Source organism: Artemia franciscana, chromosome 14 (assembly GCF_032884065.1).
Source record: "Artemia franciscana chromosome 14, ASM3288406v1, whole genome shotgun sequence".
In the NCBI taxonomy this organism is placed as follows: Eukaryota; Metazoa; Arthropoda; class Branchiopoda; order Anostraca; family Artemiidae; genus Artemia; species Artemia franciscana.
Window position 1 is genome coordinate 38,584,415 of NC_088876.1, and position 17,383 is coordinate 38,601,797.

The 17,383-nt window shown below is 36.1% G+C and overlaps 1 protein-coding gene across 3 annotated transcripts in view; it reads right to left on the bottom strand.

Moving 5' to 3' along the window:
• LOC136035685 (reelin-like) overlaps positions 1–17,383 on the bottom strand; it is a 538,294-nt gene that overhangs the window by 406,299 nt on the left and 114,612 nt on the right. For all 3 annotated transcript variants that reach the window (XM_065717615.1, XM_065717614.1, XM_065717616.1), the window contains exon 11: positions 7,121–7,251. In XM_065717615.1, coding sequence (XP_065573687.1) covers positions 7,121–7,251 — 131 coding nt within the window. The remainder of the gene's footprint in view (positions 1–7,120; positions 7,252–17,383) is intronic.

Genomic DNA, 17,383 nt, shown 5'->3' on the forward strand with positions numbered 1-17,383 from the left:
GAATGTATATACAGACCGGGACTCACGGAATATAAACGACGACCGGGACACTCAAAGACAAATTACAGACTGGGACACCGGGACACCCCAACAGCTAGTCACCAAAATAAAATGACGAAGGGACGATGACTAGGGTAAGCATCATTAACATGATCAATATTCGATGTTGCACGAGAAAGGAGCCACCACGCATGCTATGCAAACCACAAACTCCGTCAATACTGGAAGACGACTTTGGCTTCAGTCTCATAATCCCTCAATCAACTAAAGAAACCATAATCGCAATACTTTCAAATGAACACTGACGCCAGCTTCACAACTATTGCAGACCAGACTCATATTTTGACTTTAAATTATGCCATTCAGCATCTCAATTATGCCATTCAGCATCAGGTATATCGGAGTCAGAAACTGATAGGGAGCAATTGGGTTTGCAAAGCACCTTCCAGCTGTAATTTCTATTCAATGCAGCCTTAAATGGAACGTCTGAAATGAGTTGCCTTGGATTAGTTGCTAATTCCCGATTGATTTGTTCTTAGTATATAGGCTAACAGAACTACCGCTGCTACTACGAGGGTATCCACATCAATTCTACAAGCTAAGCCAAATCTTTGCAGAAGCACAAACTTGAACAAGTGTCGCGTTATGAGACTATTTTGCAACGAGTCCCACACAACCTCATCTGTCAGGCATTGAAGCTTTTTTGTACATGAGAGAAAATTCCCATAGAATAAACATCTAAAATGGGGCGCTGTTCAAATATTGAAATAGAAGGCTTATTCATCAGCAATAGAAATGGTGACTGAATTTTCTCTCAAATCTCCTCCGATACTTTGATGTAAATGTTAGTACTAATGACTTTTCCAATTCTTAAAAGTCCCAGGCAAAAAGGTAGTCTGAGGGGGGGGGGAGATACTCATGAGAAGGTGGAGCCGGAGAGAGAGAAGTCACAACAGATGATACAAAAAAATGACAGTCAAATAGAACAGAAACAGGAGCAAGACTGAAAGAAAGCGATGCGACATCATGGTCAATATTTGAATTTTAAAATGACGAAAGAAAATATTTGAGTCTTAACAATGTCTTAACGATACATAAAATCATCCTAAAGAAATAAGAAACAGAGACAAGGAATGACTCTGGAGAACACATTTAGAAAATTTTTCCCACGCTGTTGCAAATGGTAACACTAAATTATGCCCAAAACAAGGCTGAGCAGCTTCCTAAAATGACATCTATAGTAGAGCTCATGATGAATAATGAAGCTACTAAAAAGAAATAGGTAGTTGATAAACCCGAAAGTGAACCAGGGAAACTTAGGTGTTCAGTCTAACCCTTTCCAAGCTGAGCTACTTTGTTCGATATTGCTATTTTATTTCAGTGACACAATATATTTATTAAAAATTGACCATTGAATTTGAAAATATACGTTTGAAAATAGAGGGCGCTACTACTAATTTTTCTCAATGGAGTACACGCCATTTTCTCAATGTTTGAGCCCCCCCTCCCTCTTCTCTAATAGACTAAAAAATTGCCACTAATATTACATTCCAAGTTTCTAACTTTAACGCCACAGACCCAATCTGCTACTTCAAACAATTCCCTTTAAATAATTTCTTCATCTTCTACATTATCCAGTTTTGAATCTTTACTTTAATATTCAATTCTTTCTAAAAAAATTATCTCAAAATCTCATACTGGAATCTACCGATGTCATAGCTTTAAGAAGGTAGTTACCCAGAATTGATACCACGCACTCTCTATCAAACAGTTCGTGGTAACGAACTGTAGTAAGGAGCGATCCGGCTCAATAGTAACCAAAACTCTAAAAAATTGAATTTTGATATCAATAGCTACATCAAAAGAATCGAATTTTAATGCTGATTTTAAATATATAAGTTTCATCAAGTTTAGTCTTAGCCATCAAAAGTTACGAGCCTGAGAAAATTTGCCTCATTTAGGAAAATAGGGGGAAACACCCCCTAAAAGTCGTAGGATCTTAACAAAAATGACACCATCAGATTCAGCGTATCAGAGAACCCTACTGTTGAAGTTTCAAGCTCCTATCTACGAAAATGTGGAATTTTGCATTTTTTGCCAGAAGACAAATCACGAGTGCGTGTTTATTTGTTTGTTTTTGTTTTTTTTCCCAGGGGTCATCGTATCGACCAAGTGGTCCTAGAATGTTGCAAGAGGGCTCATTCTAACGGAAATGAAAAGTTCTAGTGCTCTTTTTAAGTGACCAAAAAAATTGGAGGGTATCAAGGCCCCCTCCCGCGCTCATTTGTTTCCCAAAGTCAACGGATCAAAATTTTGAGATAGCCATTTTGTTCAGCATAGTCGAAAATCATAATAACTATGTATTTGGGGATGACTTACTCCCCCAAAGTCCCTGGGGGAGGGGCTGCAAGTTACAAATTTCAACCAGTGTTTACATATAATAATGGTTATTGGGAAGTGTACAGACGTTTTCAGGGGGATTTTTTTGGTTTTGGAGGTAGGGTTGAGGGAGGGGGCTATGTGGGAGGATCTTTCCTTGGAGAAATATGCCATGGGGGAAAAAATTCAATGAAAAGGGCGCAGGACGAATCTGGTCACGTTAAAAAAACGTCAAATTCAGAGCTTGATATACAACGCTGGGTGTTCGGAGCCTCTCTATTATGGAGTATAATTTGAAAATAACACAACTATACGAGCGATAAAACATATATACCACAACCATAACTCAACTAACGAAAGAACTGCTAAGAGATAACACAACTATAAAGCGAAAACAGGTGAAAACTAACGGGAAAATAAACGAACTAAGAGGTGAAAGGGACCCAGAGAAAAAATATAATCCTTTTTTCACTTTTGATCCTAACTTCCGCAAAGGAGTAATAATGTCAGAGGCCCCGAAATACCGAATTATTTTCTTTTCAAACAGTTCGTGGTAAAGAACTGTAGTAAGGGGCGACCCGGCTCAATAGTAAACGGAACTCTAAAAAACGGAATTTTGATGCTAAAAGATACATCAAAAGAATCGAATTTTCACTCTGATTCTAAATATATAGGTTTAAATTATATTAGTCTTTGTCATCAAAAGTTACGAGCCTGAGAAAATTTGCCCTATTTTGGAAAAAAGGGGAAAACATCCCCTAAAAGTCATAGAATTTTAACGAAAATCACACTATCGCATTCGGCATATCAGAGAACTCTATAGCAAAAATTTCAAGCTCCTATCTAAAAAAATGTGGATTTCATATTTTTTGCCAGAAGACAAATCACGGGTGCGTGTTTATTTGTTTGTTTGTTGTTTTTTTTTCTTTTCCCCAGGGGTCATCGTATCGACCAGGTGGTCTTAGAGTGTCGCAAGAGGGCTCATTCTTACGGAAATGAAAAGTTCTAGTGCCCTTTTTAAGTGATAAAAAAATTGGAGGGCAAATAGGCCCCCTCCCACGCTAATTTTTTTCCAGAAGTCAACAGATTAAAATTTTAAGATAGCCATTTTGTTCCGCATAGTCGAAAACCATAATAACTATGTCTTTGGGAATGACTTACTCCCCCACAATCCCTGGGGGAGGGGCTGCAAGTTACAAACTTTGACCAGTGTTTACATATAGTAATGGTTATTGGGAAGTGTACAGACGTTTTCATGGGGATGTTTTGGTTTGGGGGGTGGGGTTGATGGAAGAGGGCTTTGTGGGAGGATCTTTCCTTTGAGGAATATGTCATGGGGGAAGAAAAATTCAATTAAAAGGGCGCAGGATTTTCTAGCATTACTATAAAAAAAAAACAATGAAAAAATAAACATGAAAACGTTTTTTCAAATGAAAGTAAGGAATAGCATTGAAATTTAAAACGAACAGAGATTATTAAACATATGAGGGGTTCTAAAAATACTTTAGCATAAAGAGCGAGGTATTTAGGAGGAGATAAATACCTCGCTCTTTATGCTAAAATATTTTTAGTAATTTCAACTATTTATTCTACGGCCTTTTTGATTCAGGGGTCATTCTTAAAGAATTGGGACAAAACTTACGATTTAGTGTAAAGAGCGAGGTATTAACGAGGGTACAAACCCCCTCGTACACATGCTAAAAATATAAGAATATAAAAGTTTGTTATGTAAGTTAATTCTTAAGTTACGTATATTTTTTACTAATAAAAACGTTCGTTGAAAATTAAAAGTTCTAGTAACCTTTTTAAGTAACCAAAAAATTGGAGGGCAGCTAGGCCTTCTTCCCCACCCCTTATTTCTCAAAATCGTCTGATCAAAACTACGAGAAAGCCGTTTAGCCAAAAAAAAATTAATATACTAATTTCATTTCAATAATTTATGTGTGGAGAGCCAAAATCAAACATGCATTAATTCAAAAACGTTCAAAAATTAAATAAAAAAAACTAGTTTTTTTAACTGAAAGTAAGGAGCGACATTAAAACTTAAAACGAACAGAAATTACTCCGTATATGAAATGGGTTGTCCCCTCCGCAGTCCCTCGCTCTTTACGCTAAAGTTTGACTATTTGCCACAATTCTACTTTTTAAAACAATTAAAAACTTGACTCTTTGCCACAATTCTGCTTTTTAAAACAATTAAAAGCTAAAACAATTGTTTTAATTGTTTTAAAAAGTAGAATTGTGGCAAAACGTCAAACTTTAGCGTAAAGAGCGAGGGATTGCGGAGGGGACAACCCATTTCATATACGGAGTAATTTCTGTTCGTTTTAAGTTTTAATGTCGCTCCTTACTTTCAGTTAAAAAAACTAGTTTTTTTTTATTTAATTCATTAAAAGTGCGAGTAGTCTTCAATTGCAAATGCCTTCCCACCCTAAACAAGACTTAGCAGCTTCATCAAAAAGCATTTATGGTAGAGCTCATGACCTTTAGGTCTTTAGTCTAACGCTGTCCCAACTGAGCTGTTTCTTTCGATCTTAACATTTTATTTCCATGACACATAATATTTATTAACATTTGACAACTGAATTTGAACATATACATTAGGAAAAAGAGGGCACTGCTACTAATTTTTCTTAATGGTGTTCGAGCCATTTTCACAATGTAAGATCCCTTCTTTTTCTCTACTAGACTAAAAGCATTTCCACAAATTTTCAATTATTATGTTCTTCAAATAATTCATTCCATCTTCTACGTTATCCAGTTTTAACTCTTTAGCATAATCTTCAGTTCTTCCTGGAAAACTTCTCTCAAAGTCTAATTCTGGAATCTAACAATTTCATACCTTTTAAGAAGGTAGTTACCCAGAAGATTGCACAGTGGCAAATAGTTTATTCTTACTAAATAGTAAGAGATGAAACTCATAGAATCGGGCAGCTAAGAGAGTCAAATATAGTACCATGCCCAGAGAAGTTCATTATGATTCCCATTTAGAATAAACTATATCGATCCTTGATATAACTTCTATATAACTATAGGCTGGAATTCGTTATTTATTATAATTTAAAAAAAAATCTTTTTATTACGAATGGCATCAGATGTGGCAATTTTCTTTCAAATAAGCCATTAAAAAGCACGTTACAGTGCCCAGCTAGCTGAGGAGAAAGGATGGGAAAAAAGATGCCTTTGATACAGAATATCATAGTTCCAGCAACTTTTCTTGTTTTTCAAGCTGGTAGATTTTCCTCGTTATTCAATTAAAGGGACGGTAATTTTCCTATACAGGGGCTTTGGATAAGGTGGTTCTGATAGCGTACTTCTTGTTTTGATCTGACACTATATTTAGGAGTTTTGGGCTATTGCATTTCTTAGTATTGGACGTGATCGTCTCTTACTAGGTTTCAAGCTACCGCTGCAACCCAGATCCCAGTAATCAGTGGGTAAATACACACTTATAACTAAAAGCTCTTTAATTCGAAAAGGAAGAAAATAATCAGTAACATCAAAAAGACTAGGCCCAAGGTTAGCTAGCTGATCAGGAATCACAGACAGTCTTGAAATTAAAATTGAACATTTTTTCTTTGTTTTTTTTTTGGGCGTTTACTACACTATTTATCTTATGATGTGAGTGGGTTGAAAATGAATATTATATTTTATTATTAACATCCTGGCCACCATCGCTAGAAAAAAATATCAGATCCTTTTTCTTATTTATCTGATCTTTCTTCTAGGAAAAAAAACGCAAGGAAGATTCCATATTTTTGTAGAAAGGAGCTTGAGACCTCTACCGTAAGACTCTCTGATGGTGCAATTCAGACTCTGATGGTGCAAACAAGATGATGATGCTAAATCTAATGGTGCGATTGTCTTTACAGTCACTTGTTTTTTGGGGATCTTCCTTTTTAAAATCAGGCGAACTTTCTCAAGCCTCTAGCTCTTGATTGGTATCATTAAACATAACAAATTTTACACATTTGGAATCAGGATAAGATATCAATTTCATTGAAGTATTATTTAAAAACTCCTTATTGAAGTTTTTTATTTCTATCGCCGAAATGACTCTTTACTTACAGTTCATTGCCGCGAACTGTTTGATTTAATGCAGGCAGGGTTTTCGTACCCGTTACGGGAATTGCACGTAAGTAACTGTGTGATAAGTAAAAATACACGGTTCTCATACGAAGAATGCTTTTTAATTCAGACTGTTTAAGAGAAATCCTCAAATATGGATGATGCATCCAATCGAGTGAGGGTTTCCCTTTCTCATATGAAGTAAATATGTTTAGGAAATAGATGTCAGGTAAACATGGCCGATCCTAGAGTTAGGGATACTTTTCAGTTTAAGATTGTTTATGGATGGTCTTTAAGTATTCAGGGCTCATCATGTAAATTATGGGTCTCACTACCACCTGTGAAGTGAACACGCATACTAATCCGATTTTGAATTAATACAAGTAGTTATCAAATCGCTCATTGTTTTCGTTTTTTAAACAAATGCTGCTTAAAAATGTCCTCAAATATGAATGACCTCTTGCGATTGAAGGATACCTAGAAATTAAATGTGAAGTGAATATGCAAATGAACAAAACTAATGAGCGGAGAAAAATTCCCTGGAACAATGTTACTCACTATTTAACTCATTTAAAAAAAGAAAAGAACTAAGATTGGGTATATCGCGATGGCCAGAAAGCTGTAGCTATAGTCATTTACCTGGTAATTAGAAAACAATAATAAACAAACCTACCTGGAGCTAAGAAAACTGTCATCGTTCAACGCCCCAACCGCATACCAATGAATTCCACCGTTACATGAACCATAGATCTTTATCACACCGGATTCATTTCCAAATTTTTGAGGCAGTGCTTGAGCTATCAACTAAAGAAAAAGGAATGCCACATAAAAACAGAGAATTTACTTGTTAAAATGTTAACCCTAAAATCTCTCCCTCTTTGGATGGGGTTAAAAATAGAGACAAAGCTCAAGCGTTGTCTATAGTTAAGAGCTGTAAGAGCTAATTGTACTTTACTTTTCAAGGGCCACTCCATATTGAAGGTTTGTCATAGAAACTTACTAGAGGCTCATTCGATTGTTACTTAGAAGTTCTAATGTCATTAGCCCCCTAAGGACATCCTTTCCAAATTTTGATATGGTAATTTTGTTCAAAATAGTCTAAGATTCAAATAGCTTTGCCTACAGAGATTACTTACCCCCCCCCCCCAGTGTTCGGTGGGGATGGGCAGTTAAGATATACAAGGTATTTATTGTTTATGCATTGGGTTTGTAATCGGGAAACGGGGGCATGTTTATCCCAGGTCTCGAAAAAGGCTTGGTATATCAGAATGAAACTTTGACATACTCTTCAGATAATGAAGTGCACTACTTTTGCAATCAAATAAATTATTTCAATTGAAACTGACTAGGAATTAACTTTAAGACATGTTTTTGGAAAAAAAGATGTCTTTTGAAGAAAATTAATAAAAATAAACTTTCCGGAAAAGAAATTTTTCAAAGAGAATGAAAGGTCATATTAAATTTAAGATAGGAGAAATAGAAACTTACAATAACTCAAACTCAAAACGACCAGAAATTACTACTAAAGTATATATGAAACCCAAGACGAACAGAAATTAAATAAACAATGGTAGCAAAAAAATATACAATGGTTACTAATGTAAATAAATAAATCTTCATACGAACAAAGCTTAACTTGAATATGTGAAGGAAGCTTAAAGCAAAAAAAAAAATATTTTGCTATTGAAATATAAATGAAACCCATAACGAAAAGAAATTAGATAGACAATCATAGCAAACAAACATACAATAGGTACAAATATAAATGGATAGACAAGTCTTAAAACGAGAGAAAAAAAGTAAATTGAATATACAAATAAAGTTTTAAACGAACAAAATCACCACAAAAAAAAGTTAGATTATAGTCTCCTTCTCTCATTGTAAAAACCTAAAACCTACTGCGTCATTTGCGCTTTACTGAAAACTATATGTGTCTTGAACACTCCTGGAAAGTACTAATAAAATCAAACTGAATATTAGATATATAATAATATTAATTGTTGAATAATCATAAGCTCAAGATTTAATTCACTGTAATTATTATTTTGACTTTCAATGATCGGAGGCAACTCTATGGCGTTGCCTATGGTAAAGGCCATAAGGCTCCAATGTTTTATTATTTATTATTATTTTTCCCTGAAGCACTTCGTATGAAAAATATGGCTGCATAAGCTTTGGAGGGGGCTCATTTGATTGAAAATACAAAAGTTCTAATGCCCTTATAAAGAGTCAAAAGTGGTCGGAAGGCAACTAACCCCCTTCAAACGCTTTTTCCCACAAATACATCCAATAAGAAATTTAAACAGCCATTTTTAAAAAATGGTTCAAAGATCAGACCACAAAAGCTTCGGGGTCAACAAAACCCCCCAGGGGCCTGTGGGCAGGCGTTGTAGGTTATAACCTGGGGATATATATGATTCTTATAGAAGGGGTGCTCATATAAACTTCAGAGGGGACTCATTTGATTAGAAGTTGAAAGTTCTAGTTCCCTTTTTAAGAGTCAAAAGAGATCGGAGGGTACTGAGACGGTCATTTTGTCCAAAATTGACCAAAGATCATATAACCAAAACAGGGCCCACAAAACCCCAAAACCCATAGGTAAGTGTTTTAAAAAATGCATCAGGGTCAAATAAGGCTTTAATGGAAGAGGGACTCAGATAAACTACAGTGAGGGCTCATTTGATTGGAAATAAAAAAAAAAATTGGTTCACTTTTTATGGATTAGAAGTGATCAAAGAGCAACTAGCCCCTCCCTATGTCTTTTTTCCCAAAGCCATACGATAAAAATTCTAAGATACCTATTTTGTTAAAAATAGTTCAAAAGTCAGAAAAAAAACTCCAGGGTCTACACAACCCCCCAAAACGCTAAGACAGATGTTTTAAGTTATGCCCCAGGGGCATATGAGTTATTATGTATGAGGTGGTCGTAGAGACTTCAGAGGGGGCTCATTTGATTGGAAGTTGAAAGTTCTAGTTCACTTTTTAAGAATCAAAAGAGATCGAAGGGTACTGAGACGGTCATTTTGTTCAAAATAGAAAAAAGATCATATAACCAAAACTACAGGGCCCACAAAACCTTAAAAGCCAGAGGTAAGTGTTTTAAATTATGCATCAGGGTCAAATAAGGTTTTAATGGAAGAGGGACTCGGATAAACTACAGTGAGGGCTCATTTGATTGGAAATTGAAAAATTTGGTTCATTTTTAATGGATTAGAAATGATCAAAGAGCAACTAGCCCCTCCCTATGTCTTTTTCCCCAAAGCCATACGATAAAAATTCTAAGATAGCTATTTTGTTAAAAATAGTTCAAAAGTCAGATAAAAAAAACTCCGGGGTCTACACAACCCCCCAAAACGCTAAGACAGGTGCTTTAAGTTATGCCCCAGGGGAATATGAGTTATTATGTATGAGGTGGTCGTAGAGACTTCAGAGGGGGCTCATTTAATTGGAAATTGAAAGTTCTAGTTCCCTTTAAAGAGTCAAAAGAGATCGGAGGGTACTTAGACGGTGATTTTGTTCAAAATAGACCAAAAATCATATAACCAAAACTCCAGGACCCACAAAACTAGGTAAGTGTTTTAAATTATGCATCAGGGTCAAATAAGGTTTTAATGGAAGATAGACTCGGTTCAACTACAGTGAGGGCTCATTTGATTGGAAATTGAAAATTTTGGTTCGCTTTTTATGGATTAGAAGTGATCAAAGAGCAACTAGCCCCTCCCTATGTCTTTTCCCCCAAAGCCATACGATAAAAATTCTAAGATAGCTATTTTGTTAAAAAATAGTTCAAAAGTCAGATATAAAAAAAATCCGGGGTCTACACAACCCCCCAAAACGCTAAGATAGTTGTTTTAAGTTATGCACCAGGGGCAAATGAGTTATTGTGTATGAGGTGGTCGTATAGACTTAAGAGGGGGCTCATTTGATTGGAAATCGAAAGTTCTAGGTATCTTTTTATGAGTCAAACATTATCCAAGGCCATCTACCTCCTTCCCACCTTCAAACCTTCAACACTAGTTCTTTTCCCAAAAAGCATCCGGTCAAAATTTTGAGATAGTCATTCTTTTTTGAAACAGTCCGACGATTAGATAACAAAAATTTCCGGGTCACTACAATTCCCCCCGCAAATTATAGGGTAGGGTTGTAACTTAAGCCCCGGACTCAAAGACCGGAGGAAACTTCGGAGGGGAGTCCAGTGATTAGAAATTTTAAGTTCTAATTCCCATTTTAAGAGTAAAAAGTGATCCGATGGCAACTAGTCCCCCCAACCCTTTTTTACCCAAATGCATCTGATTGAATTTTTAAATGGCTTTTTTGTTCAAAATAGACCAAAGATTATATAACAAATCCGCCAAGGATAACACAGCTCCCCAGAACCTGGGGGCAAGTGTTGTAAATTTTGCCCAAAGGGAAATATTAGGTTTTTTGAGAAGATGTGGTCGTGTAAACTCCATGAGATTTTTCATTTGATTGTAAATTCGAATTTCTAGTGCCGTTATTAGCAGTCAAATGTCATTAGAGGGTAGCTAACCCCTTTAAAAGCCCCTTTCCCCCCAAAGTCATTTGAGCAAAATTTTAATATAGCCATTTTGTTAAAAATAGTTTAAACCTTATAAATTAAAAGTCTGGGGTCGACAAAAGCACTCAGAGCTCGAGGGCAACTGCTGTAAGATATGTACCGGGGGCATATAAGGTCTTATGTAAAGGATGGTCGTATAAACACTAATACATTGCTCTTTTGATTGGAAATTTAAAGTCCTAGTTACCATTTTATGATATATCAAAAGTGATCAGAGGGCGTCTCCGATCACTTTTTATCCCCCGTCCCCAGCCCGGGGGAAGGGTTTTTACTTATACCCAGGGGGCATATAAATTTTTTTGAAAAGCTAGTCGTATAAACTTCGGATTGGACTCAAATGAGCAGAACTTGGAAGTTTTAGTTCCCTTTTTTCAGTGGCAACGCCATAACGTTGTGTATAGTGATGGCCATAAGGCTAATTATTTATTTATTATTTTCCCCATGGCACTTCATATGGAAGGGATGGTCGTATATTCTTTGAAGGGGTGTCATTTGATTGCAAATTGGGAGTTCTGGTGCCTTTTTCAGAGTAAAAGCGATCGAAAGGCAATTAGCACTCCCAGGCCTTTTTTTCCTCAATCCCAACCGATCAAACTTTTTAAATGGCCCTTTTGTTAAAGTTTGTTCAAAATCAGATAACAAAACTCCAGGATTGACAAAACCCCCCAGAACCAGGAGCGGGGGGAAACAAGCGTTGTAAGTTATACCCGGGGGAGGGTGCTTGCATAGACTTCAGAGGGGGGTTCATTTCATAGAGAAATTAACAGTTTTGGTTTTCTTTTCTAAGATTCAAAAGGGATCAGAGCCTCAATAGCCCTCCCCCCGCCCTTTTTCCCCAAACCCATTCGATAAAAATTTCGAGATAGCCATTTAGTCAAAAATAGTTCAAAGATCAGATAACAAAAACTCTGAGGTCAACCAAACCTCAATGCCCAGGGCAGGCGTTGTAATCTATGTCCTGAGGTAAATATATTTAATATGGAAGGGGTTCTGGTGTAAGCTTCAGAGGGGGCTCATTTCATAGGGAATTGAAAGTGGGAATTCACTTTTCAAGAGTCAAAACAGAACAGAAGGCAACTAGCCCCTCAAGCCCCTTTCCCCAAATTAAATTCAATAAAAATTTTGAGATAGCCATTTTGTTAAAATAGCGTCTGCTGGAAGGGGCTTTGAAGAAAATAACACTTTTGTCGAAACTAGTTACAAACGCTATCTTGCGTTAAAAAAAAAAATCTCTTTCGAATTGTCTAATTGACATTGCTGTAAGATGTCAGCGCTGTAGCAACTGTCGATTTTGAGATGCAAAAGTCAAAAATTTTACTCTCGTTTTTCTCGGAATTTTGAAAAAACAGATTCGGCCAAACTGCTCTCAGCGAACGATGAGTTGAAATCAGATAATAAAAGCTCCGGGGTTGAAAGAACCCCCTAGAGCCTGTGGGTATGCGTTGTAAGTTATGCCCTGGGTTTTTGGCTCTTACGGAAGGGGTGGTTGTATGAACTTCAGAGGGGGTTCATTTGATTAAAACTGGAAAGTTCGCATCTAGCATTCATTCAATGCAGTCGCATTTCGCTAGCTCTGATATTTAGTGACGTTTGATTTTTGGCACGAGTATTTTGGATGCTTGGATATTTGGATATTTTTTAACAGTACGGTGAAGAAATCAATTAACAGGTCTGTAAACTACTTTTGATAAATTTGAGCTACAGATAATGGCTAAATTTAGTATTCATGATCTGGCTCTAGCAAAGTTTCGAGGATTCCCCGATTGGCCAGTTCGTATTATTGAGGTTTTGAATCCAAAGACTACGAACTTAAAGTCAAAAGTCTTTAAGTATCTGGTTTTTTGCTACGGGTCCCGTGACACCCAGTTTGTTCTCGAGTCACAGCTTATGCAGTTTGAAGCAAATAAGGCTGAAGCTATGAAATCTACTAGCAAGGGTGTAAAGGGAGCATTTGATGATTTTATTCATCAACCGAACATTTATATAGAACTTTGCAAAGAGAAACTAAAAACCCAAATTCCAATTCCTGGGCAACAAACTATAGCGGGATCGTCGGCTATTATTACTCGCATTTCCGCGACAGAACAGGAAATCCAAAGTGTGATGGAAAATCTTGCTAAGAAAATAGACGAAAAGCTGGATGAAAAACTAGTGGCCACTGCTGCTGGTAGGCAGTCTCTATCCAGTGACACTTTGCATGCCATAAAAGCTCAGAGTTCAACTATCGTTAGTGAAGTTTATTCAGCTTTGATTGTTGAGTTTGAACCGAAATTCTTAGCCCTCAGTAACGAGCTGAAATTCCTAAGAAATCAAATAATATTTCTTGAGGAGAGAGTTAAGAATGCAGAGCAGAAATTAGATATGTATGATCAGGACTTAAGACTAGATAGTCTTCTTTTCAATGGTATCAAACAGCCTCCAAGCAGTGACTTAAAGTCTGTAATCGGGGGTGTGATTCGCAATAAAATGGAAATATCTGAAGTGTCTGATGGTGATATTGTGGAAGTGAGAAGATTTAAAATAAACAGTTCTACAACTCGTCAAGATGCCATAGCTCCGGTTCTGGTCAAATTCAGGTCGAAAGAAATTGCCCAAAAAGTTTTTAAGCTTAAGTCGAAACTAGTGCGCACTGGTGTATTTGTATCAGAAAATTTAACAAAGCAGAGACGGGATATTCTGAACCTAGCACGTGAAAAATACGGTAATAAACAAGTGTGGTCTGATCAAGGCCGAATTTATATACGCCTTGCGAGTGATGCTTTCCCCCGTCGCCTATGGTCGTTGCAAGATGTCGCTTAGATTTTTTTTTTTTTTTCCAATAGGAATCAGTACAGTTTATATTGTTCTTATTTCTTGATAATTAGTTTTGCCGTTACACCAGAAGGATCGGTTGGATGAATTAGAAAATAATGCTTTAGATGTTAATGAAATTTTAGAGTGTAAAATTGCTCAAGATAGTGTTGTAAAATGCCCTGAGCCAGTAAGAAAAAGTCAGTATGTATCATTTGAATTTCCAATACGGAAAGAAAATAAGAGTTTTCGTGTGTCTGAATGAAATTGCCATGTTACGTCATCGTCTGAGGATATTGAAAATTTTTTGTCTGCTATGAATAGTAGTATTGATGTATTAGGTATTTGTGAAACGTTTTTATCTATGGACAGCTGTCTCTCGTCTTACATTTTTCCAGGTTACCAAATGATTTCGAAGGTTAGAAATCGGATGAGACAAGGAGGTTTGTCTATTTTGTTGAAAAATGGAATAAAATTTGAAGAAAGGGATGACTTATGCCTTTGGATTGAAGGGAAGGTGGAAATTTTTTCTGTGGAAATTGTATTTGTTGAGAATAAAAAGATAGTAATTTGTTTGGTTTATAGACCACCTAGCACTCCCTCGGTTGAGTTCCTTGATTTATTTGATGATTATTTATGTAAACTTCTGTCTGTAAAAAATGAATGCATAATCATGGGTGATTTTAATTTTGATTTGTTATGTTTGAATAGCTATAATTTTGAGTTTTTTCACTTGATGTTATCGCATGGTTATTTTCCAATGAATCGCCTTCCTTCTAGAATAACTGAACATTCTGCTACTCTTATTGATAATGTGTTTCTCCCTTCAAATTTAGTTCCTGGTTCTTATTGTGATATCATGATCCATCCGGGATCTGATCATCTTCCTGTTTCATGCACGATAAAGCAACGGATCCCGACTTGCGAAAAGTCTAGGCGTAAACTTATAAGAGATCTTCGGCCGGCAAATTTACATGAGTTCCGTGAACAAATAAGTGCAATATCGTGGGAGAAAGTGTATGAAGAACCGGATCCCTCGCGTGCCCTCAACAACTTTCTTGGGATAGTTACTCCGATATTTGAGTCTGCTTGTCCCTTGAAACTTACTAGGAAAAAAGAACGAGATATCCCCCGAAAACCCTGGATTGATGATGAAGTTGTTGAAGCTATAAATGCTCGAAACGCTTGCTTCTTTAAAAGTTTAAATGACTCATCTGAAGAAAGTAAAAATGAATATATTCGTCAACGAAATTTAGTGAATAAGTTAAGACGTTCAAAAAAAAAATAATACATTGAAAAATTTAATGAACAAAAAGGTGATAAGCGGGGCACTTGGCAGACCATTAACGGCGTGATTAAAGGCACAGGTAAACATTATGGCCTCATAAATGCTATCACTGTCGAGGGTATTACAGTGACTGATAATCAGCAGATTGCTGACGAATTTGGTAAATTCCTCTCTGGTATTGGAAGTAGAATCAGGGAAGACACTTCTCACGGAGACCCAGCGAAAAGTGACACGCTCTTTGAAGATAATCGAGGTGAGCATCATAAATTTCAATTTGAAAAAGTGTCAATTGAAGAATTAACAAAAATTGTGAAGAATTTAAAGTCAAATGCTGCTGGTATTGACGGTTTGAATCTGAAAGCATTCAAAGTAGTTTCAGTGTATCTACTACCATGTCTCCTCTACCTCGTTAACCTGTCACTTGAAGTCGGCCAATTCCCTGAAGCGCTTAAGCAAGCAAAGTTCCTACCACTGTTCAAATCAGGCAATAAGCAAGATATGACGAACTATCGACCTATAAGCTTGTTACCACTATTCTCAAAGACATACGAGAAAATAGTACATCGACAGCTGTATTAACATTTAGACAAGCTCGGAATATTAAGTGAGTCACAGTTCGGTTTCAGAACTAAACATTCAACTGTTCATGCGGCATACCATCTAATGGAGTGCGTTAATAGTGCCCTAGAAAGGAATCTTATCCCTCTTACTATGTTCATAGATTTTAAAAAAGCATTTGATACCGTTGATTTTAATCTTTTATTAAGTAGGCTAGCTTGTTTGGGAGTCCGTGAGAAGTGTTTGGATTGGTTTAGGTCTTACTTGCATGGTAGGTCCATCAAAGTTATGATAGATGATGTGGTAGGGAAACCCTTCAATATGAATTGTGGAGTGCCCCAAGGTTTGGTATTAGGACCTTTACTGTTTCTTATATACGTGGATACAATGCGTTTTTACATTCCTGGTGCCGTAGTTACATCATTCGCAGATGACACAGCTCTTACAGTGATTGGGGAATCTGTCGAAGATATTATAGAGATAACTAATGTAGCTTTGGAGAATTTATCTCAGTTCACAAAGCATAGTTTTCTTGCAGTGAATACTGAGAAGACTAATTATATGATATTTAGTCGTATTGGTAAAGTTGTAAATAACTGTCATAGTATTCTTTTACAAGGTGTTTCCATTAGTCAGGTTTTTCAATGTAGATATCTACGATTTTATTTTGATGTAAATTTTAGTTGGATTCATCATTGCAAAGTTTTATCTTCAAAATTGGCTCGCGGAGTCGGTATTTTAAGAAGATTTCATAATTTTTTCCTCTACATGTCCTGAAAGCAATTTATTATTCAATTGTCCATCCTTATTTAGTGTATGGTTGTTCATTGTATGCAAGCAATTTTTCTAGTCATGTAAAAAGGGTCCAGATTATGCAGAATAAGGCAATTAGAAGTTTGGGTGAGTATCTTGCGTGTGGTAGTACTAGAGATAGTTTTAGAGATTTAGATATTTTGAATATTGATTTTATTAAATCTCAACAGATTTTAATTTTTGTATACCAGGTTTTAAATGGATTGTCTCCTCAATATTTTAGAAGTTTTTATCGATATAATTCAAATTATCACGATTATTCTACTAGGAGCTCTGATCAGCTGACTAGTGAAATCAGGCATACAACGCGATCTGGGTTTATGATTAAACATGTAGGTGTTGTTATTTGGAACTCAATTCCAGAGAGTGTTAGGTGTTCTGAAAATCTTATGTTATTTAAAGTAAGAATAAAAAATTATTTTTTGAATAAATTATAAATTATATTGTTTAAATTTTTATCCCTTTTTTTTTCTTTTTTTATGATGAGAGATGGCTGTTTAGAGATTGTATAGTGTTTCGTCTTTTTTTTTTTTTTTTTCGTATTTCTTTGATTTTGAATGAATAGTTATGATTTATTTGTTGTAGTTTTACTGCTGAACAGGGACATTTTAGGTCCCTAAATTGAGCAGTACATTATTGATTGTAAGTGCAATTTTAGTAATTTTTATTTGATGAAATAAACGCATACCTACCCTTTTTATGAGTCAACAGTGATCAGAGAGCAACTTGCCCCCCTTCTTGTTCCGGTTTTCCCCGAATGCATCCCATCGAATTTTATATAAAGCTATTTTGTTCAAATTAGACCAATGATCACATTACAAAAACGCCAGGGAAAACACAGCTCCCCAGAACCCAGGAGCAAATGTTTTAAATACCACGCGGGCAAATAAGGTTTTAATCATAAATTT